This window comes from Excalfactoria chinensis, chromosome 12, assembly GCF_039878825.1.
Source record: "Excalfactoria chinensis isolate bCotChi1 chromosome 12, bCotChi1.hap2, whole genome shotgun sequence".
NCBI classification, from domain to species: domain Eukaryota; kingdom Metazoa; phylum Chordata; class Aves; order Galliformes; family Phasianidae; genus Excalfactoria; species Excalfactoria chinensis.
In genome coordinates this window covers 4,897,163-4,922,204 of record NC_092836.1, presented here as the reverse complement: position 1 = coordinate 4,922,204, position 25,042 = coordinate 4,897,163, and the positions used below count along the sequence as shown (strand labels likewise).

The following is a 25,042-nucleotide window of genomic DNA, read 5'->3' as shown; positions in this document are numbered from 1 at the left end:
CAGATCTTATGTTTTCTCATGTGAAAGCACCTGCCTGATTTTCCCTTTCGCTCACCACAAGACAACCCTGTTCTCTCAACACATATGTATGAGAACATCGATAAGGCCCAAGCAATTCAGAAACGCACCTCTTCATATCAAAAGTTAAGAGGACAGAAACCTGCTGTAAATATATTTTAGCAACAAACCCTATTTGCACCTGCTGGTTCCTTGTTTGTTTTTAATCAAGGGATTGTACTCCCCCTTCAGCTGTCCTTGTAGGCTTCAGCCCACCATTATATGTAATCTATTTTAAAAGCTTCACATTTATTGTGAAATAACACAGAATCTCAAAGAAAGAATAAATAAAGAAGCTATATTTTAAGGATCGATTGGGGAAAAATATGGATATTAAACTGTATTAAGAAGATGCTCTGTTTTGAAATTGATATAAGAAGAAACAGATCCTTTATAAACAGTGAGTTAAACTCTTCTGCAAGCATGAATCAGCCTGAAAAGACTTCAATGCTCCTTACCTGTCCTAGAAATATCCTCTTACAGAGCATCCTAAGCTAATTCACAGCAGTTACTCTGCAGCTGATAACCATAGGCCTAATTCACCTACACCCAGCTGAACCACATGAGGCCATTGCAGCTAATGGTGCTGATTGAACGTGAATGCAGCACGAGTGTTGTTATTGCTGCTGATCTTCATTTAACTAAACTGCGCTGCAGGTACTGAAATCAATCCACCATTTCAAAATCTGCCATTTCAGAATTCATTCCCCAGATTTTCCCCAGGTAACAACAACAACATCACTTTACTGAGGAGAGAGCTGGATTTAACCATCGTTTTCCTTCTCCTCTTATGACAACGGTTAACACGTGGCTTGCACCTCATAGGCCAATACCTCTAAATAGGAAGCCATGATTTACTCATCTTGCTCATCAACTCTGCCACCCTAAAGTCAAACACAGAAATCTGATCCAGGTATCAGCGGACATCCCAGCTCTGGTTTCACTCTTTAGTAACATAAGGAAGATAGGGGCCTTCCTTCAGGTTTCCAGAGGTGTAACTGAAAGCAGGATTTAACCCTTGGAATTAAATACTACAGATCATCCATACAGTCACATCCAAACTGAGAGGCTGCTAAAACCATTCAGTGTCAATGCAACAACACAACACTTGCAGACCTCAGTCTGTCCTGCAGGTAGACAGGATACAAGTCCTCAGCCCACCGATACAGAGGGAAACAGGGTGATCTTTAACAAGACAAGGGAAGAATGAAGTTTGGCAGACAGAAGCAACAAGGGGTGCTGGGCCCTTCAGCATCAGCGGGCTGCCACTCTCAGAAATGTCAAGCCTTAACTCCCTTGGATTCAAGTGGATAGTGTTGCTAACCACAATAGCAAAGCTTCAGTGTCATTTGAAAGCTAAAAAGCGCTCTTACCTTGGGGACTTCACAAGAATTTTGTTCCAGTCAAACACAATTATTTCAGTGTGTTTTTCATAGTTATTCCAGATTCCCATTTGCGGCTGCAGATAAGCCTTTCTGCATTTCAGAATGTTCTCTTCACTTTGGGGACCTACAAAGAAAGCCGTATTACACTGCAATTAATGGCTAGAATGATGCTGTGAAATAGATCTTTGTTATCAAAATCGTTGCTTCACAGTGCCATCTACAGTACAACCCGATGCCAAAGGCAGCAGTCATGCTGCTCTTTTCACTTGTTTAAAAGAATACAGGGAGACTGTGTTGAGACAGCTCTGGAATACCACTACATTAACAAAAGACAGAGCTTGCTCCCCTGGAAATTACACATACAAGGCACACTGCTTACTGTGGTCTATAACCAAGTGCCTTCCCTCTCCACACAATGCCATGGAAGCTGTTAGATTGTGGAAGGACACCACCACAGTGCAAACAATATCCACGTGATTGCTCGAAACCTCCAACAAATTGAACAAGAGGTTATTAAATGTGGAGTGAAACCCTTCACTGTATTCATAAGGATTTGGCCAAGGCCCCTGGAGTCCAGCTACCCCAGGAGCAGAGAGGGTCCATAGGGCTGCATCCATAGGACTACATCTGTGTGATCAATGTTTTACTGCTCTCACTGATGCTTCTGTTTCTATTTACACCACATTCAGGCCAAGCCCACCTGCAACCAGAAGCTACACTTCCAAGTCATTACGTGAAGATGGTTTTCTAGCAGCAGTGACACGCATGCCACAGAATAATGAGCTCAATCACCCCATTTCATAGGCAGCCAAGTCTCTTTGCTTTTATTGTTAATATTTGTTCTCTCACTTCTATCCCTGGGCTCAACTTGACCTTCTGCTATTGGAAACACAACACGGTATAATTTGTGAGAGTAATAATAACGTGGTCTTCCCTGACAGATTGACCACAATAACCTTTTCTCATGTTCTCCCACCACTCCTTTCATTTGAGTATTCCTTTGATCAATCAGAAACCCACTTTTTAAGACACACAAAATTACATTAACACACACTGGGGTCAGAACAGTCAGTAAGCAGACACCTTCTAGGAGCTTAGGACAGGAATGGCCCTGGCTCAACACACTCAGTTTCTTCCTGCTCAGAACACCAGGAGAAAATAGTAATCACTGGAATTAAAGCTGTACCAGACCAACAATCCATAATTAACCACATTTTACTCCACCTTCATCTTCAAATGTAGAGTTTCAGAGTGAGCCAAAGTCAGCAGTTCAAATCAAATCAAAACGTGGGCAAAAAGATGTCTGAAGGCAAGCATTATATCCAGCCTTCCTTATTAGTAGTTCTTAAGTACATAAAATATTAATCATAATAAAAAATCAGCATGCTTCTGAGAAGAAAAGCAGGCAAACAGGCTTTCCAGTACAGTACTGAATGACTGAAGTGGCTGCGTGGTACATTTTTACCCATTTCATAATAGAACAGATGAATATATCCTCACAGTGCTCCTGCAGGAATCAATATCTCAACACACCAAATTAGGTTTTGGCGCTTCTTTGCTCCTTTATTTTTATCAGAGAGAAGGAAGAAGAACTTGAGATGCACCTACAAGTAAATACTAACTTCAGTGTCACAGACACATTAAACACTGGGTAGAGACAGAGAAGCACTGATTATTCCAACCCATTCTAATTAAAGGGATACAGCAAAAGAGGCAGATAATACTGATATCGTGGGGCTTTCTGATGCCTTGCAGGCACCGTGTATTTCTTCTGATAGAATAAGACGGCGTTCTAAAGTAAGTACTCTTCCCACCAATATTTACATGTTGCAAAATGCCTCTTACAGCCGCTTTCTGCAAAGGATGAATTACCAAAGCTTTTTAAGCCATCTCTTATAATAAGCTATTCAATAATTTAGACAACCTCCATCCATTAAATATTTAGAAAGCCTTAATTCCTCCATTCTCTCGAACTCCTGAGGGGGGGGAGGAGAGGGCAGTCAGCTAAAGGGAGGCTCTTAAACGGCCACCTCGCAACGGGACCGCGGCTCCCGGAGGCTCCCGAAGGCTCCTGGAGGCTCCTGGTGGCCGCCGGCTCTGCCGTGTGGCGCTGCTGCCCCCTGGCGGCGACGTGTCGCCTCCGCACGGCGGAGCTGTCGTCGGCTCCCGCGAGCTCTCCTTCGTGCGGGAATGAGCTGTCCGTGCAAATTAAGTGTTGTCATTAATCATGCTAACACGCTGCTGTCACAGGACTCCTCCGTTCACACCCCCCCCTTCCCCTCTGGGAGCCAGGCGGCTGTGTGGGGCAGACTCCAGGCTGAGCGCTGCTCCCAACCCTCGAGATCCTCCGAGAGCCCCCAGAAATGGGCCAATAATGCTTCAAATCACAGCCACAGGTTTGATCTGAAGCCTTCAAATTGCAGTAAATTCAGCACGGCAAAGTTATTCCAGCAGTTCATTAACCTCCCTTTAAACACTGCGCCTTATTTCTAATCAGCGTTTGTCCAGCTCCGCTTCCAGGCATCCGATCTCATTAGGCTGTTTCTCCTTCTCCTCTGCTATCACACGCAGCAATTGTGGCCTGCAGTCGAGCCCTTGCTGAGCAACTTCACATACGTTCGTTCGATGGAGGAAGCCTCTCCTTGAGAGGTTTTGCAATATTAAATCCATCACGTCGCTCTTCTCTGTATTGCTGCTGATTTCTCAGCATCAGGTTTTTTGAAGTGAACACCAAAAGGTAAAGTAACTAGAGATGATCTGTATTAATGCCACAATGAGAGGTAACAAACTTTCCAGACTGATAGATCCTGTGCATCTTTTGAGTGGGGTTATCACAGTTCTGCCCATCCTTATTCACATTAACACCTACCTCTAGTAAGAAGGCTCAATGCAAGCTGAGAAAGAACACAAAACTGTGCACAGAGTAACATGAGACCATTCTCCCACTATAAGAAAGCAAAACGTTTACTGGGATGAGTTCCCATGTCCTTTACTCAGAGACCTAACACCAGCTTTTCTGCTGCAGTTACTTCCCTGCAGGTAGCACTGAGGAAAGCCAGATCACCAATTACTGAACTGCTGTTATATCCACAGAACATGAGATATTGGCCCCAACAACAGACAGTCTATCCACACTAAGGTAGACGTCCCATGTGCCATTTGTCTGGGGGCAGATGTGTCTGTCTTCATCAGCATTTGGAGCTCTCTCTGGTGTATATCTGTCTTCACTGTCCCTGTTAGAGATGAGAACAAACTGTCCATACACTGTGGACCTGTTAATAGGATGAGCTGGGAGGGCTGTAGGGAGTAAAAATATGGATCCTCTATTAGAAAGCTGTCTTTAGTAGGACTAAAGGCCTCAAAGTTTAACCCGATGGAGCTCAGGTCACACAGAAGCAGTAACAGAAGCATATAGAATAGGAAAACAAATTCAAGGCGAGAACAAACTGAAGGTGAAAACTAGAGGAGTGCCACAAGCTCTCAAGCTCCCATAATGCAAGGAGGATCTTGAAATCACAGCAGTTAGTGCCTGTGCTGAGGCAAAACAAGTCAGGTATCGACTCAAAACCTGACACAATGTGAACTGCAGAGCCTAGCTTAGGTCCACTCCATGCAGGAGAGCACTCAGGTCTTCAAATACATTAACTCCAGCACCTGTGATTCCCAGAACTCTCATTTTAAAGAGCATTTACATGGCTGATAGAACTAGCAGCTGAGTTATGCTGGCACAAGTAACTGATCACTTGCAGCCCAGAAATAAAAGAAAAAAATATGAGAAGATCATTTAAATGAAATAGGACATAATTTGGTACTTGAAATGTTAGGAAAAGATGTTAGGGTTGCTCTCTCAACTCAAACTGAGCCAACATCTTTCCTTCAGGAAAAGAATTCTACTAAGACCAATAGGATTACAGCTGTAATCCTGTAAATTGTAGCTGTAAAGTGAAGACAGAATGTACCCTTTCCTCCATATAGCATTATTTATTATTCATAATCACCCTACAAAGAACCCTTCTGCCAAAGTAAATGCACAGAGAGGTAAGCACTGCTATCAAGGTTTCATTTTGAAGGCTTCGCAAACAGGCTTCTCGACTTAAACAGCAAACACAGGATATTTCCTCATTAGAGTTTCAACTCTTTCAACTACATTTATCAGAGAGAATTTTACACTGTGATGATCCAGGTTCTTTCAGGCCCTCACTGTAGCCTGTGAAACAGCTCAAAGTCTTCCCCACCTTCCGGTGTATGGCCTACTTAAGAAATAGGCAGAATTGCAAGCACTGCGTTCAAGGAAGCACAGGAACTGCCTCAGCTCTGCTCAAAGAAGAGGCAGTGTCCTGCTCCACTCCCAGCTGACCTCCCTGAAAGCAAAGCAGTGCTGTTGCAAAGCAGGCAGCATGCCAAGAGATACGGAGAAACGCATATCTGAAATAAATCTCTTCAGCAGAGTGTTTCAAATGCAAATACACATTTCCCCTACTATAAGCTTTTTCTACCAAGCATGCGAGAAGCAGATGATCCCCAACTATAAGTCTTCATACCTCAGTACCCTGAGCACAGCCATCCAGCGTACATCTCTTATAAGTGGAGGCAAATAGTGGCAGAAAGAAACTGGAAACACCTCCTAGGTGTACTGGAGTTTTACTGGAGTTTGACCACGGTCAACTTGTGGTGCATCTAGCTGTCATTATGCCTTTCTGCTGGTTCTAGGGGATTTATGCAGACACATCTAGTTCTTTCCAATCCTACTGCATTAGAATACCACATTCCCTCATTCCCTAAAACATTTCACTCATAGTAAATAGTCACATCACATCTGTTCATTCTTCCCCCTCGGTCCCCATCAGGCCATGACTCTGACAGGGTCTGTCCATTTCCGCATCACCAGTGTGATCTGATCTCTGCTTCCATTTCGTTCCATGAAACACTCCAAGAGGGAAGCACAGAACAGTTAGATTCACTTTTAGAACACAAACATGCTTTATGAGCAATGGATGCGCATTGGCCAATGAAGAATCCCAACTGCCTGGGTATATGGGATAATTGTCCCACTTGGGACTCATTAGCTAATTGTTAAAAGATTCTAATGAAAAGCATCTCATAAATACAGCACTAAATTTCCAAAAGTGTAATTATGGACTGAATGCACACTTTTTAGCACCTGTGTTATCAACTACACAAGCCAACAGCAAAATACGTTCTGCTATGCTATTTCTGTTCTTGCTCCCAGTTACACTGTAGCGCATAGGATAAATACTAGCAAACTGAAAGTTTAATATTCCTATTTTTGTACAAAAAAAAATAGCACAGTTAGCTTTTGCTTGGCCTCATATGCTGGAGAAGTATCCACTTTTTGGGGACTAATTGGAACATGACCATAACTGTATAGACACAGCACAGGTAAGTTTAGTTCTCATTGAGTTTGAGAGACTTGAGTGAGGATTTACATCCTTTATATCATGCTCTGCAAGTACCAGGAGTCTCATAATGTTTTCTACATTGTGACAGCATGCCCTGGTGCAAGAGAGTTTCCAAACTCCTATTATTTACATTCTGCTTCCTCCTCTCCAGAAGTGATTTCCTTTGTCCCTCCCTCTTACAGCCTCTTCACACCCCCTTCACTGTCCCTCCTCCTCCCTTTCTTGTCTTCCTGCCTCCTCTGGGAATCCCACCTGCTCTGCAGCAGTGCGTGAGAGCATCAGGAGAACAGCTGGCAGACAGAAAGAAACCTCAACTGGAGGTCATGCATTGATCAGTGGTGAAAGGCGGCCTCCTTGCTTAGGGGAGGTTAATCAACTGCTGGCTGCTGTTTGCATCCCTTCACAGTCACAGGAAAGCCAGACAGACCCCTTACCTCTGCTGAGACAGGACAGCAACAGCAGCAAGCTGATACTGTTTGTCAGAAGCAGTAAGAGGTGATAGCATGGTATTTACCTCTGGAGCACCTGAAGTGTCAGAGGGGAGATGGAAGCAGAGCCCTCTTTCTGGCACCTGCCGCAGCTAAAGGAGCAGCATGTGAATGTGTTTCCACACAGGGGGCTCAGCCTAGTTATGTTGACTGGGGTAAGAGCATGGCCAGACTTCAAACAAACAACGGCACATGCAAAGTAAAACTTCCTTCTTTATTTGCTTAAGAAAAGGGGGAAAAAAATACACTTTTAGAAACCTTATGCTTTCTGTTCCCAATCTGCCTACAATAGGTTTTGGTTGTGTATGGCCCCTTTGCTCATGCACAAACCACTTCATGATCACATGAGTGATGGGGAGGAGCTGGAAGAAGCTAAGTGGCATAGTTTCCATTATGCTTTGAAATGCTCAGGGTTGGAAATGAAGTATGAGATCCGCTCACTTTCCCATGATTATGATTGCCTTAAAAAATGTGAGATCTCTTGAAAGTAATAAATTGTTGATCGTTTGTTTGGTTTCATGGTAGACAACAATCAGCTCCTAATCAGCTTTTCATCACCTCTGGAGAGCTATTAACTATCTTAAAAATAATTACAAAGCAGAAAAGACAAATTTCCTCTAATTATTTTCATCCGGGAACTCGAGACTTTATGAATAAAATCAAGATTCACAGGGAAAGAAAAAAAAAAAAAGAAAGTTAAAAGAAAACAAGCTGGACTTGGTAGCACATTTAGATCACTTATTTAACATGAGCTACTGTTTGCCAGAGTGCTGGGGGAGCAAAACATGCACAGAATGATAGTTATGTTTTTCACCATGCCCGTTGCCCAAAGCTTTATCTCAGCCTGTGCTGAGCTCTGACTGACTCATATACCTCGTCACAGCCAGCAGTGCCCTGCCCTCCTCCTCTCAAATCTCTTTGAGGTTTTTCTCCACCTTTTGTCTCCCGGAGCTCTGTCCTTTTGCCACAGCCTCCAGATTTACTATCAGATTGGCAGCTGTTTCCCCTTGCTTCCCCCAGATACAATTTGTCTGAGGTCATGCTCACAATGGCAGAGCTAAAGAAAATAACCACCGTTTCTGTTCCTGGGTGTTGTGCTTTCTGAGCACGTTACAGGTACTCACATCTGAATAAGAACCACTATTTCCAGCCACCTTGGATGGACAGTTAATTTGGTTTGGTTTGGTTTTGGTTGTGATTAAAGAAAATGATTGCAGGAACCTTTCATTTCTCTGATCTCTGACAGAATCCCATTTTTCAGGTCCCCACAATACATATTTCTGCACTTTTTGGTAAATGAAATGTGAATATCGTCAACAATCCTCAACAAATCCTACAACAAAGAGAGCAGCCTCCAAATTTCCATCCTATCCTAATTAGCAGCAGATAGGAAACGTCTCAGCAGATGTCACCTTTCTGTGGCTTCAGATAGACAATATGAACTAAACAGAGCACCTCCATCCCACACACAACTTTTCAGTCACTGACCCTACCGATAATCCCATGAAAACAGAACAAGGGGGAATGGTTTTAAACTGAGACAGGGAATGTTTGGGTTGGATATTAGGAGGAAGTTTCTCACCCAGAGGGTGGAGATGCACTGGAACAGGTTGCCCAAGGAAGCTGTGGATGCCCCATCCCTGAAGGCATTCAAGGCCAGGCTGGATGTGGCTCTGGGCAGCCTGGGCTGCTGGTTGGCAACCCTGCACATAGCAGGGAGGGTTGAAACTACATGATCATTGTGGTCCTTTTCAACCCAGCCCATTCTATGACTCTGTGAAAATAAACCCTCAGCATACATCATTTACCTCCATCCTAATGCCAGCTGTAGCTCAAATGAAGCTGTCCTTCCAGAAAACAAGATTATGAGAACTTCACTAGATCCTGACTCAAGTTTTCAACAGATCTTTCCCTTCCGGGTTGATGACAATGTCCTACATGTTCCTAAATTGCAGTTAAGCAGCAAGCAGCCCTTTGTAGTTAGACTGTGAGACAGACATGTTTGATTGTTACATACCATGAAATGTGTCCTCAGACTCAAGAAAAGATGCCCTTCTTGGAGGTAGGCATGAATCAAATGTATTTCTCAGACCCAGTCAGAGCTAACGGAACAAAAATGTAATGGACTGTGAAAAACAGATCAGACTGGATTATGGATTTTAAGGGACGACTAACTAGAGTGTGTGAGGGGCTGAGCTAATTAAATACTCCCCCATCAGGACCACAGCTGCATTTTATTTAATTTTTCAATTTCCCATTGGAGATGAATTGTGATTCACTTTAAAAAGAGATTCTTCTTGTAAATCGATCAGTGTTAGACCCATTTGACCTACCAGTGTCTCTTTAAAGATTGATGAACTGAAACACAAAAGTGAAATTCTCTCACTTTAACCATTCCCATCAGAATTTCCTTCACCGTGAGATACATTTTTAAAGAGTCCTATGGAGTGGTCACATCATTGATTCAAATCCAAGTTTTCAGGTTAATGCACAAAGCACTTCCATAGCCTGGTAATAGGCAACACAGCCACACAGAATGAGAGACAGTCACAGGACTATTGCAGTTGGAATCTCGCTGTTAGTAGAAATGCTCTATGTCTCAGGAGCAACAGCAAGAATTTCTCAGGCCTTTCAGCTTTAGCAGTGGTAAATAACACAACGGAAAACAGGAAAAGCTAATGGAATTGAAGAAAAAAAACAAAAACAAAAAACAAAAAACAAACAAACAAGAAATCATACATAAAATATATAAAATCTCATACTACATTTATATTTTCCCCTCTCCAGATGAAACTCCTTCCCTGCAAACAGCAACCTCCATGATCAGCAAAAGAACCTGTAGGTAACCAAACCTCTGCTCACCAGAGGCTTCCACTGCATCCAAAATGAAAGGCGGAGCTTTGCACTGTTTGGGGCAGATCCCTCTCATTCTCCTGCAGCCATCTGCTGCCTGTCTGGTCTGACTGGTTTTAAACCATCTCTACCCTCACCTAAAGCTCACAAAGAATGATCAGAATTCCCTCCTCTGCTCGCAGCTGCTGACTGATGAGTCCCGAAAGGGTGTTTTAGAAAGAGCCCCATGGAGACAACTGTTCATATGTAAGATGGAAATGAGCAACATCTCTGCTCCTGAAATATTCTTTTTATTTATGTTACCACCCTCTCGGTCCTTTTCCCAATTTTGATGGCTTTAAGCAAATAGGAGAAGTACTCTGGTAGTTATCTACTCAGCTTCCTTCAAACTGTTTAATTCTGAGGAGGTATTTGTGAGTATGAGGTGTTTTATAGCATCTTTCTGGCAGAAAGATACCATAACTTACTTGGTACACAGACAGTACTGCTTAAAGCAGAATAAATGGCCAGTGGGGGTGTGGTTCATCATTTTAAATTATTTTTGTGCTCAAGCCAGAGACAGCTGATCATGTCCTTTTAATTTGACTCAATTGAACAGGACTTCCTCATTATTTTTCTGCTTGCAGTACCACTCTCCAACTTATTACCTGAGAACAGCAGTATCACATGAATAATCTACTGCCTTTTGAACCTGAAGGTCTCAACATCTGATCTTGGAGAGCATGAAAAATTTCTAATTTAATACTGGAATATTCCTATAATGGTCACTCTAACAGGAAAGTGATTGGTTCTGAAGCTCACTGTTCTCCATTCTGAAGTATTTAGGGTCAAAATACTTCTGCACAGCAGATGACAGTGCAGAGATGCATAAGTATGGAGTTCAAGATCAGGCTGCCTATACCACGGAGAGCCAGGATCTGTGTGCTGTTTGTCAGCATTCAGACTAGAAGTGTGAGTATTGCACCAAGAAGAGAGCAGACTGCAGGCTACCATCATTGCTATTGCTCTGCTTGGGTCTGTGTTAAGTTAGCAGAGCTGTTAAGCTCCAGAGCAACAACCTGGTCATTGGGGACCGCATGAAGCTCTCCCAGAACAATATTATTTGGAACACAAATGTAGAGCCACAGCCATACCTGTATGTTGTGAAGCACTGAAGAAAAAGATTTCAGGATGAAAGAACTAATCCCACAATTGCTCCCCCGGCACTGAAAAACCAGTAACAGTATCTTGCTGTGGCTGGGTTTCTTTCAGCTGAATTTGCACAAGTAGCAGGATTTGTTTTTTCTTTTTCTACCATCTCTAAGTAAGATCTGCTGAGCACCATGTAATAACAATAAAGACAGACCAGACTTGACAGGTTTGCAATTAATTTTCCTTGGCTCTTATTTACATCTTTGGTCCTGGCAGCCTTCCTCTTCTGAATGACAAACACTGGCTCCCCTCATAGCTCCTAACGTAACAAAATCCATAATGTGGCAGGTGTTTGCTACTCATTTCATTGACACAAGTATTATCTTTAATCAAAAGCCAAAGCAAGACAAAATGAATAAAACAAGATAAACCCACACAAAGCCTGAAGCAGCAGTCTGTGCTCAGCTCTTCCCATTTTGTCAGGGAGCTGCTGAGTAACAATCTCAGGGTAAAGTCTGTCAGTCTAGGACAAAAATCACACTCTGTATTGTCAGATCATCCCATGTAAGCTCAATAAAGCCATCCTAACAGAGTTCTCATCTCCTATCCTATGTGCTGATACCACACCCAGGGAGTTTACAAAGGCACTGTCCAATCTACTCCCAGTGGAAGCGTGGCATACCCACGCCTTAGCCGCTCTCTTTTGCATCACCCAGCTGAGATTCCTTGAAGAGAGCAGCCACAACAGTAGGAGAAGGCAAAATCTGAAATCTTCGTGATCCAGCTTATGCTTTACCCTTGGAAGATAACAGCTGTCACGAAACTATAAGAATAACCAAACTTCAGAACAACTGCTGGACAATGCAATTGCAACAGAAAGTCAGTGACCCAAGGACCCGAAGCAGCAGCTCAGCCATGCTTGTCAAATGATGTATTTGTAGCTGCACTGAGATTTGAGAAAATATATCCTGAAAAAAAAAATACAGGGTCTTCAAGCTTGAAAACCAGCATGACTCGGGAGTCACTTAGAATTTAAGCATAAGAATAGTGAAAGCTTTATTCCAGGCACAGTACTGTGCACATAAATACTCCGCTGGGGGATCCAACAGTGGAACTCATGAGAAGAAAAAAAGAAAAAGAAAAAGAAGTTTGTGACGGGGCAGCCTTTCCAGTAGAAGGCCATTTATCTCCTCCTTTAATGAGATCAGCTACCATGTCGTCACACAGCAGCTCCTTCTCCCTCCTCCTCCCCTGGGAGCAGTGGCCAGAAGAGCAGACGACCAACCTGGCACTCACACAGAGCCCTCCTCCTACACAGCACAGCAAGGTGCCTGTTTGCAGTTAGCTGGGCTCTGCCCTGACAGGAGGTGCATGATATCTAAAGCTACACGGGCTGAAGGACAGAGGCCATGAGACTTCCCTTTTCTATTATGTGCAATTTGTAAAGCCAGGCCAAAAAACAAAACAAAACAAAAAGCCAGCAAGATTTGAGCCTGGGATTTTGCCAGCTATGATATTCATAGCACAAGTGATCAAAGAGAAGAACTTGCCAGTCACTGGAAAAAGCAACCTAGCCTCCACCACGTAAAGCCTGTAAATATTACTATTGATCAGAACAGGACTATTTTCATCTGGCTGCATTGCACTGGACATTAAGCATCTGCAGAATCAAGTCCTCTGTAAGCTAAAGCTGGGACAGGCAGTCCCAGGCAATATCCAAAAGAACAGTTCACCAAAAACACGATGAAACCACATCAAAAATTAAAGGAAGATATCAGAAGTTGATTTTACGTAACACTCCAGGTTATGTCACGGTATATTGACATATACAACAAATTAGAACAGCTAATTCATCTCACCACCTTCCACTGATAATTTTGTAATTAAGTCACTTATCTTTATCTGCATATTTAAGAATTCGGATCTTTCATTATTCATCTCTTAAAGAAAATCAATGTCGTCCTGATTTTGCCACAGCTCAAACAAGGGAGCAGTATTAGTTAAGATAAGACAGCCTAATAGGAAAATCATTCATTAACTTCATTAACAAGCCCTAAGAAAATGTTACAAGGCAAATTTTCCTACTCCTAAAAGTCTGAACTATGAACCAAAACTTAAAGGTGTTCGGTGTGATTAAAATACTCATAAAGGATCTTAAAAAAAATAGAGTAAAACAAGACATGAATAGAAAAGGCAGGTGGAAAAACCAATTGAGTTAGAGTTCAGTGAAACATTACAGACGCTTCATCCCTAATACCGAGACACGTCATGAAAACCTCTGTCAAAAAGCATAACAGTCTGAAATGAGTGGAGAGACTGGGAGTTAATGTGCAGCGCTGGTGAGAAGTCAGTGCCTTCCTGCCTACCCACTGTGCAGTTCTAAATATTTGCACATCAAAACAGCCCCTGGTTTCACACTTGGGATCCTCACGCTTTGTAAAAGGCACCGTGCAATGAGTAAACTTTGAATCTCTGTTTCTTGAGGAAGCGGAGCTTTCTAGTCATCTTAAGTGTCCTTTTTTTCTCAGGGTGACCTTAACTTTCAGGTTTGTAAAATGGTTTGCTCTCGTGCTCAATCCTACTGTGTAATAAATTCTAAAAATGACTATTTATCTTCTTTAATATATTAGTCATACGTAGCAGGAGAAACCTCTGTGGGATTTTTTTGCTATCGAGTTTGCTCCAGCTTAAGTCAATGCTGATTTAGAAAAAATAACTTATGCTTAGCGACAAACAATCATGAATATATTTATTGGAATAACATCTTTCCATTCCCCTCCAGCAGCGTGTTTGGTTTATCGTTTGCCATCCTATAGATCGGCATATATTTACAGTGACCAAGGCAATTTAAAAGCAATGCTTTTTATGTTGCCCATCTTATTACACTTCTGCAAACCTGGTCCACTGGCATTTGGAAAACAAATAGATCTGATCTGCTAAAGAAATGTAAATGAAATGCAAATTAACCGGGCAGGTCTAAGTTTTATTTATCTGAGAAAAGTGAGAATTGGTGCCATGTTGCAAAAGTTCCATTTAAGCAAGTCGAAATGTTTCTAGATGGTGCCTCACTAATCACGACCTCAGCTGCCTGCACCATGTAATGACAATAATGAATAAACATGCCGTGCTTATGAAGAACTAGAACCTAACAAGCTGATCAATTGTTAATTCTATAAAGTGACTAAAACGTGTCTCTACTATCAATAAGTAAATCAGCTTCTATTCGTGGGACTAATGCACCTTGCACATATCCTCCAGCTATTCTGCCCTTCTCTGCAATAATGCAATTATCAGTTTGGTCCTATTAAAATACAACCTGAATTAGATTTATTTTATTTTTGTCTTGTATGTGGAAAAATAGAAGGAGAAATTAGCAGGCTATTTAAAGAGAGACACCGCATTCATCTGGAGGTTACGGATCTTCCGTTCGCCTGCCAATTAGTAATGCACAATCATTCATTTGAAAGCCAATTATTTTTAAATATTATTCTTAAATGTTATGGATTGTTATCGGATAGCCATTGCAGAGAAGGTGTCCCTTTTGTTATTAAAGCTCTCTTACTCTAAGCCTCTATAATAAAGAGTTCAAACAAAAGACAACAATACTCATTAACCGTAATGGATTGTATTACTTCAGTACAAAATATATATATATTTAAAACAAAATCAGTCTGGCTTTATTCAAGCTGTGGCTTTCATTTTAGATGAGGAAAAAGAAAAAAAACAGAAGATAGATCATTTTTGTAGCCACGATACAATTACTTATATTCCGAATATGCCGATTACAAATAGCTACCACTCCCATCTACCCTCCCAAGCAAGACTTAACAGCAATCATTTACACATTACTGAAGCTTCTGTTCAAGAAGAACATGGAACACACACACAAAAATACATGAGCTTTGCTTAAAAAAACCCATTTTCCTCTATTTTCTCCAGCCATCTGCAAAGACACTGGGTGCAGGCAACTACCTTTGCATCCATGCAACAGCACGGCTTGGCTCAGCTGGGGAGTGACCAGGCAGCGTGTGGTTGGTGACTGATGCACACCAGCACAGTAAGTAATTGTGTTTTATGCTGCTGCACCTCACTCAGAGCTATAACCAGTAATTAGTCTTAAAGGTTTAGAGCTTATATGTTTATTATGTTGTTAAATTTAAGGATAGACCACCAAAAAAACCAACAACAACAACAAACCACACTGGGAACATCTACAGGAAGGAAATGTTCTGGAGGGAAATGGTATTAAGTGTGTGGATAAGCTCAATACCAATTAATTTCTAACAGTTAACAAACCGAATGAGCCAATTCATTTCTCAGGTGGAATGTTTCACTGATTCTGCCAGAAATTGCCCTGCTTCACCTCATATCCATCCCTCTGTGTCAATTTGGTGTAGAAACAGAGGGACAATCCTTCTTATCTGATGCATTCATAAATTAAAAGAATCAGTGCAGCTTCTTAAAGGTAAATTTCCTAACATAATTTTGGTCTCTTAATGGGCCCTAAACAAAAACCAATCTCTAATTAAACAGAAGCAGAACAGACCATTTTAGCAGCACACAAAAAAACGTGGGGTAATTCAGCACTAAAATGATTATTTTGCTTTTTCCCCTCCATTCAGCTCGTTAAGCCTATAACAGGTAAATACTTCCATAGTCAAGCTGGTTTCCTGTAGCACATTTCAGCTAAACAAGCCAGCATCAAAAACTCTCTTGTGCTCTTACAGGTAATGGATATCAGTGCAAGGGTTCAGAGATGCTGTTTGACTGTTCTAACAGGAATACATGCATAAGACAAACTTGCTATATTCCACAGAATTGCTCATCATTTTAAAGATTCAGTGGCCTATTTTATGTGCAAGTCCTCTTGCTGCTGTGGACACATGCTTGGGGAAATTTTTATAGCACTTGACTTCTAACCACCGTGCTTCACAGCCATTACATTACTTTGGTAGTGCTCAGTACAAATAGTGATGCAGCCAAGATGAGCACACTGGAAAGTCAGGATCTCTCACAGCTACCTGTATTCATACTCGGGGCATCCCAGTGAAATCAATGAAAATCCCATGGAGTGAGACAAAGCTGCCTATGTGCAAAAAGGAAAAGTTTGGCTTCCTAACAGCAATGCTAGCTGATCAACATTAAGTTCAACAGCTCACTGCATCATAACGCTTCTTATGGAAGGAGCAGTGCTGAGTCCCACCACCAGGTTTCAGCAGCCTCTTCTCAGCTGCACAAATGAGAGGGCCCTTCCCTGCATGCTTGGCAAGGCAGAACCGAGGGGGTATCTCTGAGTAACATAGAGGCTCAGCCAGTTCCCCCCAGAGCTGATAAAGATGGTGTGCAGGTGGCAGTGGGAGAGCATTCCCAGTCATCACCAAGATTTCCTTTGCCCTGGCATTGACATGTCCCTGGCAACAGCCAGAAGAAGAGACAACAGTGAAGATGACTCCTCTTCCTTCAGGAGACTGTATCTGCTGGGCATTTGTCAGAAAACTGGAAGGAAGCAAGGAGTCAAATGCTCACAGGCTGCTGAAATGGCCAGCATAGGGATCATCACCATTGCTTTTGCATTCTTGGAATACTAATGAAGAGCCCCAAAGGTTAATTTAAGTGGAGCATACTAACCCTATGACTTGAGTCCAAAATCATGCTTCTGTTAAAGATGTCATCCACATCTGTTTTATAGTTTAAACAGAACAATAATTTCCATTTAGGAGTCTTAACTTAAATGAATTTCATTGAGAAATTATAATATCAATGCATTATATTTATTTCGGGAGACATTCCTCTTCCTATTTCCAACATTATTAGCATGTTACAGTGGCTTAAATTAAAAAAGAAACACCTTATCACTCTCTGATATCAGCTCACTGCAATATAGCATTTTTGAAACAGGAAAATATCACAGCTTGGCATCATAAATTCAGTGCTGCAACGAGATAAATCCTTCCTATTAATGTAAACCGCTGTATTTCACAATATCTCTTTATCTGCAATGCAATTCTATTTGCTGATCAGACTATCATAAACACACATAATTCTCATTGAATAATGGAAGCAGCAAAGAAAACCGAGCATAACTGTGCTCTCTAAGCTAAAGCAGCCACAGCCTGGTCCTTCAAACAGATCCACTCACACAGGGATGCTTCTGCTCACCAGTGACAATATGAAATACCACAGCCTCCATAATTGGAGTCTGGATGACACAGCAAATGACATCAAAGTACAGTCACTCCTTAATTACACATGCACAGAATGTACGCTGGAAGCTTTAATAACTCTCAGCATATATAAATCCCAGATGCACCTGTGTAAGGCTATGGACCCTATCAACTAATCATTGCCAAATTTTTTAATTGAATATCTGAAATGACTCAGGAAAAAAGGAAACTTGTTTAATTTTGTTGAGAAGAAGAATCACTACCCATCCAGTGCTGCCTACAACAACTGAGTTTCCTCCTCTTCAGAAACTTACACCAGATGTGGATTTGGCACACAGCTTAGGGAATGCAAACAAGGTTTCGATAAGAAACCTGCATTGTGCAGATTGTAACCTGAGATCTGCCCAAAGATTTTGTGTCAGCTGGTTTGCTCATGCCTGGGCACTACTCAGATGGTTCTGGTTGAGGCAGCAGTTTCTTGCTGACTAGACAAAAGCCTAGGAACATTTTAAGAGCTAAAACATCAGCGTCCTGCTTTCTCCTATTGCATGGTTAGTCGCTTCCAGAATCAGAGTCAGGCTGGTGCCAACTATACTGCATTCCTTGGCTCACCAGGATGCGATGCAGAGCCAGGTGCTGCGAGTGGCAGGATGGAGAACAGAAAGGGGCAGGAGCTCTGCACTGGGGGCTGGGGACTGAGGCCTTTAACCAGAATGTCGCTGTCACGTAACAGTGAGGCTGGAAGTAGAGCCACTTAATCCTTTATCCTCATGGCACTCGGCTTGTTATTTTAAAGGAAGGAGGGGGAAAGCTTGTGCTGATGCTGCACAGAGGGAAATATCCTCCAAGGAGAAAGGCCTGACCCCACCAGAGTTTTTATTCCACAGATGTTCTCTGTTAAGTGTAACTGAAATTGAAACACAACAGAAGGGCAATAAAAACAACGGGTCACCTTCGGAGTCACAGAGATACCTGATACTACTTTCCTTCATTTAAGCCTTGCTCTGGCATAGTTCTACTGACTCTGAGGAAATCAGTCTTTCAGCTCACGGTCTTTCCAAAATAATCACTGAAGGAAATAAAAGAAAGAAAGAGGAAAAAAAAAGCAAACCTGGTGAAATCTACCATTCTTTGTTCCTCCATATAAGACTCTTCAGAATAGCAAAGGAGCCTGACTTCAGTGACACAACCCAATAGAAATCCCCATAGCTTGCAAGTATTCCGGATGCTTTGCCACTGTGAAGCAGCTCACGTTGCACTGCCTAACCTCAGGTGAAAGTGTGCTGTGATCTTCTGATCTACAGGGTTGGCACTGGCTTCAAAACAACTGCTTGCATGATGGTTATCAAATTTTTAAAAGGGAAAAAGAGATGCTGAGAGAGTTATACTGAGTAGACTTTGAGAGGGGGCAAGAAGTCCCAGGGCCATAAACTGTAAGAGTGAGACAAGGAAAATCCAATATATTGGATGAAACACATACATAGAGGAGAGTTCCTTATTCTGAAAACTTCCAAAAATTAAGACAAAGCAATTTCCTTCACACTTTCCTCAGGACGCTGCAATGAAGCTTAGCACACAAAGGCATCATTGCTGCTCCTTATTCACGTTGTTAGTGAGTTAAAGATTTGTCTTAGAGTGTTATTAAATATCGATGTTCCAAACAAAACAATTACTTGCACTCACAAATTCAAGCTTAGCTCTAGATTAAGGAATTGATGTTTCATTGGCCAACAGAGCTATGCAGTATTGAAAGAGCATATCAATTTCAAGACTTCACAAGAAGCCCTATTCTAGATGAACCTGAGTATCTTAGTGTTTACCTCTTCAACATACATTTCTTTCTACCACTTAAGCAATGCTGGCCAAATTCTGCCCTTTTCATTCAAAGCCCAGTCTGGTCATCTTGCCTGAACAAGGGCAGCAGGTATTGGCCTTGGATTGATTAAAGATCAGCTTTGGGAGACCAAGAGCTGCCCTGCACAAGTACCTCCAACTGGTTGCCAGTTCACAGTTAACCCAGACCTGTCATATCTGGGAGGCAATATCAGGGAACGCTTTCTTGGTCAGACATATGACCTGGAGAACTGCTAAATTTAATCTTGTTCTTAGGAGCAGATATCAGTCTCAGTTTCCATGCAATTTCAGCCATACCCCGGAATTACCAGAACTAGGGCAACCTTCTAGATAGTTGGGTAGAAGTGCCACAGAATACACGGGCACGGACCAGACCATCTCTGCACCCTGGTGACACAGAAAAGCTGTCCAGAACTGGACTGAAATCTACCATTAAGCTTCTTGTGTCATTTTGCTTGTGTTTTTATTATGCAATTAGGAGCTTTTAGCTACCGGGATACATCAAACCTTTACCTTGTGCCAGCAATGAAGTCATTCCAAAAAAATAATAGTAAAATAGTAAACATAGGTGTGAAATTAGGAGAAAGAAAAGAATTCTTCTACGGCATCATCTAAACATGAGATAGTAAGTAACAGCATTTAGAAAAATCTATTTCACACAGATGAAAATCATTACAGTTCTCTAGAGACCTTTTCTCTCTGCAGTAGCCCATGTTATTTCCTAGCTGGTAAAAATGTGCCACAGGATACCAAAAGGCGCTAACATTCTTCTCATTTTAATACTCCCCTAATCCAAGTATGGCTTGTTTACTGCTTTCTGATTTAAAGGTAATTCATTAGATGTATCCTGTCACGTTTTATTGGCATCAAAGGTGTAAGAATCACGTGTACCTCTGAGGCACGTCTGCTCTATTGCTAATCTTCTGCGTGGTTCCCTCAATACAAATGGCTATCTATGCAAAGGCACAGATAAGAGAGTTTGTGTGTGTGTATACACATAACTACAGACAAAAAGAAATATTTTAAAACTTCTCTTCTTTTAAAACACTCTGGACCAAAATGTTACGTTTGAGAGTAAGAACTCTAGAAGAAAATAGTTAATAAACTGATAAACACATGATATGTGGGCAAGTATCTGTGATACTGACCCATGTCACACGCAGCCAGTGCTGAAGACCCCCACTGACCTGCAGGGAACTTGAACTAATCTGCTGCAGAATGATGAAGGTTAACAGAAGTAGAAATGCCCATTCCAGGGGGCAGGCTGTGCTTGGTAACATGTGCTGTGATTCTGCAAAAGCTACTCTAGACAGCTGAGTTTAAGCCACCATAAACAACATAGCAAGATCAGAGGCCGAGAGCTTCAGCCCTGCTGGACCTTGGCAGTACATGGGCATCCAGGTGCTGGGGTGAAGGCAAAAGCACAGCAGAACCTGCCAGCATAGCATGGGGACACAGGCTGCCCTGCCCCACAAACTGTGCCTATGCCCACCTCCACGTGAGCAGCTCCGCTCCAAGTGATAAGGTGCAGTTTGTACAAGTACAGCCTCTGCATGCTCTCACACATTGCCCGTGCAGCCTTCCTGCCACAGAGCCTGAGAACTCTTTGGCTGTTTGTATTCTGCCAACAAGCAGCTCGTCCACATCGTATCTATCAACATCAGGAAACTAATATGTCCAACTCTTCCCAAATCTTTGATCCATTAGACTAACCATACACATGTGCCTGCTTAATGAGCTGTGCCTATCTCAGAGGATACAAGACAGAGCAGAACAATGAAACCATGTTAGGAAGCCACCCTGTATGTCCAAACTCGTGTTACACCATCAGGGCAGCGCAGGATCACCACATTGGTTTGGAAGGCAGTTTGGGTCAGTACGTGACCAAAACCATCCCCTCATTGGCTGTCGATGATGTCATGCCCATGCATTAATCCCCAGTGACTGCAGGTTTAACATCACACATATCACCACATCATCTACCTAACGATGACAAACTCGAGTTTGAGAGGAAATTACTGGATCAGAGAACAAAGCAACTTGTTGAAACAAGGAAAGTAGCATCCCCAAAAAAATAATGTTCAGCTTTTCCTTTTTGTCAAACCGAAGTTGGTGGGGTCAGAAAATAACACACACCTCACTGAAAGGAGTGGGAGCTCTATTAGAGCTCTGTTGTAAAGAAAGTCTTCAAGCCCTCCCGCTTGTAAAGATAAAAGTACAGTGGTGAGAAACCACCTGATCTGGGAAACGAAAGTATTTCAGAAGCTATAAAACTGGTAGTGAAATTAAAAACATTTCTAAAAAGGGAAAAAGAACACAACCCCAAAGTAAGAGTGATATCTGCAAAGCAAGCTGCCCGACCGCCAGTGCCATCTGAGTCACTGGATTCACCGGAGTAACTATGGCAGTAAATGAGTTTCACACACAGCAATACGTCTTTATATTTCAATATAAAAGGAATACTTTAAGAGTGATTCCCACAGCTGCTCTCTCGCTGCCAAACCGTGCCCAGCCCGCAGCACTCGTGAGCGACGCTTTCTAAAGCTCTAACATCCCATCCCAGCCTCTCCAAGCCGGGAGGCTGCCCGCTGCCTGGCACGGAGCCTGCGGGCCGGGGCAGCCCGATCCCAACAAGTCTCTGTGGGTGAAGCCGAGCTCTCCGGCGCTACCCCATTGCCGCCCGTGCGGGACGCGCCGTGCCGGTGCTCCAACCCCCCAGCTCCCTCCGCCGCCTACCTGGCTCCGCGCCTCCGGAGGGCAGCGGGCAGCGCACCGCCCTCCAACTGCCGGCAGGATGATGCTCCGCACCGGCTCGGCGGCGGCTCTGAGTGCTTTCGGAGCAACCCTCCTACTCCTCCTCTTCAGAGGCGGGCGGGGAGGAAGCGCGGTATCACGGCCCTCCTTTCCTTGCCTCCCTCCCTCCACTTCTCCCCCGGTACCGGGGTTCCCCTCGCTCTCCAGGCGGCTCTCGCAGTGCCTCTCCGCGCAGGGCGGCCGGCACGCTGCCGGAAAGGTTGAGCTGCTCGGAGACGGAGCTGCCCGCCCCGCTGGGCTCGGGCGTGGAGCTGCAGCGCAGCCCGGACCTCAGCTGAGCCCCACCGCGGTCCAGCAGAGAGAGGAAGAGGAGGAAGGAGACGTTTCTTCAGCCCGCAGCATCTTCCGGAGACAGCCGCAACTTGAGAAGGGAGAGGAGGGTCAGGGCCACCAACCTCCCTCTCCTCTTATCACGGATCTGGTCAGTGCGGCTCCGGACACCACAGTCCTGCGTGTTATCAATAAATCATCACGCTCGGGAATTTAGTTCAAATGGAAAAAGTGAAAGAGCGACTGCGAAGCCAGGGTCAATGCTTTCCAGCACGCTGGGAAACGGAGTCTGCCTCCTGCTCTGCCACTGACTTTCTGCGCAGCCTTCACCAACTCACTTTGCAGCCTCCGCTCCTCCTGCAGCCCCGGTGCGTGCTTCGCCAGCGATATCCCAATACGCGCTACAGCGGGAGGCAGGTGCTTAAATATGAGGGAGGACACCGTCTCGCAATAAGTGGTTGTAGAGCTTAATGCGATGGCAGGGAACACAGCCAGGATCAGACTAAGTGCTGCTGTAATGCAAATCATCATCTAGAACAAACATTCTTTAAATAGGAAGAACCACTGAATATATGCTTTGTGGAACACGGCAGGCTACTTTTATTACAAGAAATCACTTATCTGCTATAGATTTGGAATTGCATATTTGCCTTCCAAGTTGGCCACTTGCAACTTTTAAGCATGCTTTTGAAAACCAGTAAAAATCTCTGTAGCTTTTACACCACTGCTCATTATGAATCAATAACCCAGCAGTGGATTCTCATACCTTGGATAAATGTATTCAGCCTGAAACAAAGGGTCCAAAAAACCCATCTTAGCTCTCTCCCTCATCCCACATTAGCACAACCCATCTTAGCTCTCCTAAGTCAACAGGACTTACAAATGAGCCAAAAAAAGGGGAATGAGCCCACTGCATCAGGTCAATTCTCTCAGTCTCAGTCTTTACTCACGGAGCTACCGTCCCTTTGCCTACTGCTCCTGACACAGTTACTCCCAGTCTTTACCCCAGACTCCTCTGCCTCAAAAAGGAGGCAGAAATTGGTGGAGAAAAGAAGGAACTCCAGGCTTGCACAAAGGATTGTGAGAAGTAGGTCGGAGGAGAGGCGGGGGGGGAGGGAAGGAAGAGAGAACTGGAGGTATTGGCAGCAGAGGGAAGGATTTAGGGGACAGGAGATACAAATGAGAAGAAAAAGGTCAGGTCTTGCTCTGTAGGGAATAATTTGTTGAAAAGAGCCCAGCCAGGACGTCAGGTGGGGATTACATGAGATCAACACCCCCAGCATGTGTGGATAGAACAGGCTGCTGGCCACAGGTGCTTTTATAACTGAGCTGCTGGAGACAGGAGCTCACTGCTCCCCTGCCCTGGTGCCCCCAGCAATCAGCTCTCCTTCCCATCTGCCTCGGGCCGGTCGTGGACTCAGTTATCCCATCCAGACAATGGAGACGGCCACATTTCTTGCGCAGGGCTGCTGTCAAAATGAATTAAGTGATGTCCAAAGAGTACTTTGAAATGCAGATATTATGCTCGCTAGTTTTAATGCCTCCAAAGCGGTCTCCAGATATCTCTAAATCCTCAAGATATCCCTGATCAATTCCTGTTTTACAGATGAGGACGCTGAGCAGAGGGACGAGAGCTTTAGTCCATCTCTTTTATGTCAGGCTCTGCGGATCCCCCTGACCTTGCCATGGCTCAGGCTCCCAGCTCCAGCCCATAATGACTGAGCCATATTTTGCTGATGACATAGAAAAAGCATCACACACCCAGCGCATCCCCACTGGATTTCTACCCCACTGCCTTTCTCCCCATATTTTCCTTTGTAGGTACAGGATGCAGGAGCTCCCAGTCCCCAGGCCTGTGATCAAATTATCTCCCCCTCTGTCACACATCCTAATCATCGCAGCTGGCGGTCATGCCAACAATATTAACGCTGCTGAGTAGCTTTCAGTTTTGCAATTAGCAAGGTTTTCTGCTTCCTGCAAATATAAAATAGGCTTGTACTGCTTAACACTGCATAAATGATACAGATACATCCAGGCCCACGGTACCGTCTCATTGAAATGAACTGACGTTATAAGTGCTGTAGATATTTTAAATCTTTTGAAGATTACAATAGTTACAAAGCTCATTATTTCTAAATGTGTTTATCCTTCCTCTCCTTTTTGTTTGCAAAATTAGGCAATACGCAGTTTAAATAAACAGCTATTGTAGTATTAAACATTGATTAAAGAAAAGAGCTCCATTTAAATTATTAAGTGGTAAGATAAAAAGCATCCTTTCTCTTTCGTATGCTACTTTATTCAGAAGTCAAACTTCTGTAGTCTCACAGAATGCTAATGAACAGCATAATAATGCACAAGGGCAAGAGGGGGCTGAGTAATTAAAAACAGAGGCCAGAAATCAAAGGGCTTGAAATATACTTACGAAAATAATTCAATTATACATTAGAAACTTGGGATAATCAAGACACGTCCCTCAGTTTCATTCATCATTACGCCCCAGTTTAATATCTCCACCAGTATATAGCATGCAGGGAGCAGCAACTGGGACTGCCACATGTGATGCTCCAGCTGAAGAGACAAAGGCAACGTGTGCTCATGTTCTGCTC

General features: G+C 43.3%; 1 protein-coding gene across 1 annotated transcript in view; it reads right to left on the bottom strand.

Moving 5' to 3' along the window:
- TAFA4 (TAFA chemokine like family member 4) overlaps positions 1–22,832 on the bottom strand; it is a 67,287-nt gene extending 44,455 nt beyond the window's left edge. Inside the window, exons 1-2 of the mRNA XM_072347347.1 lie at positions 22,089–22,832; positions 1,431–1,566 (exon numbers count right to left, since the gene is read on the bottom strand). Coding sequence (XP_072203448.1) covers positions 1,431–1,510 — 80 coding nt within the window. The 5' untranslated portion in view covers positions 1,511–1,566; positions 22,089–22,832. The remainder of the gene's footprint in view (positions 1–1,430; positions 1,567–22,088) is intronic.
- Positions 22,833–25,042: the final 2,210 nt, after the last annotated feature.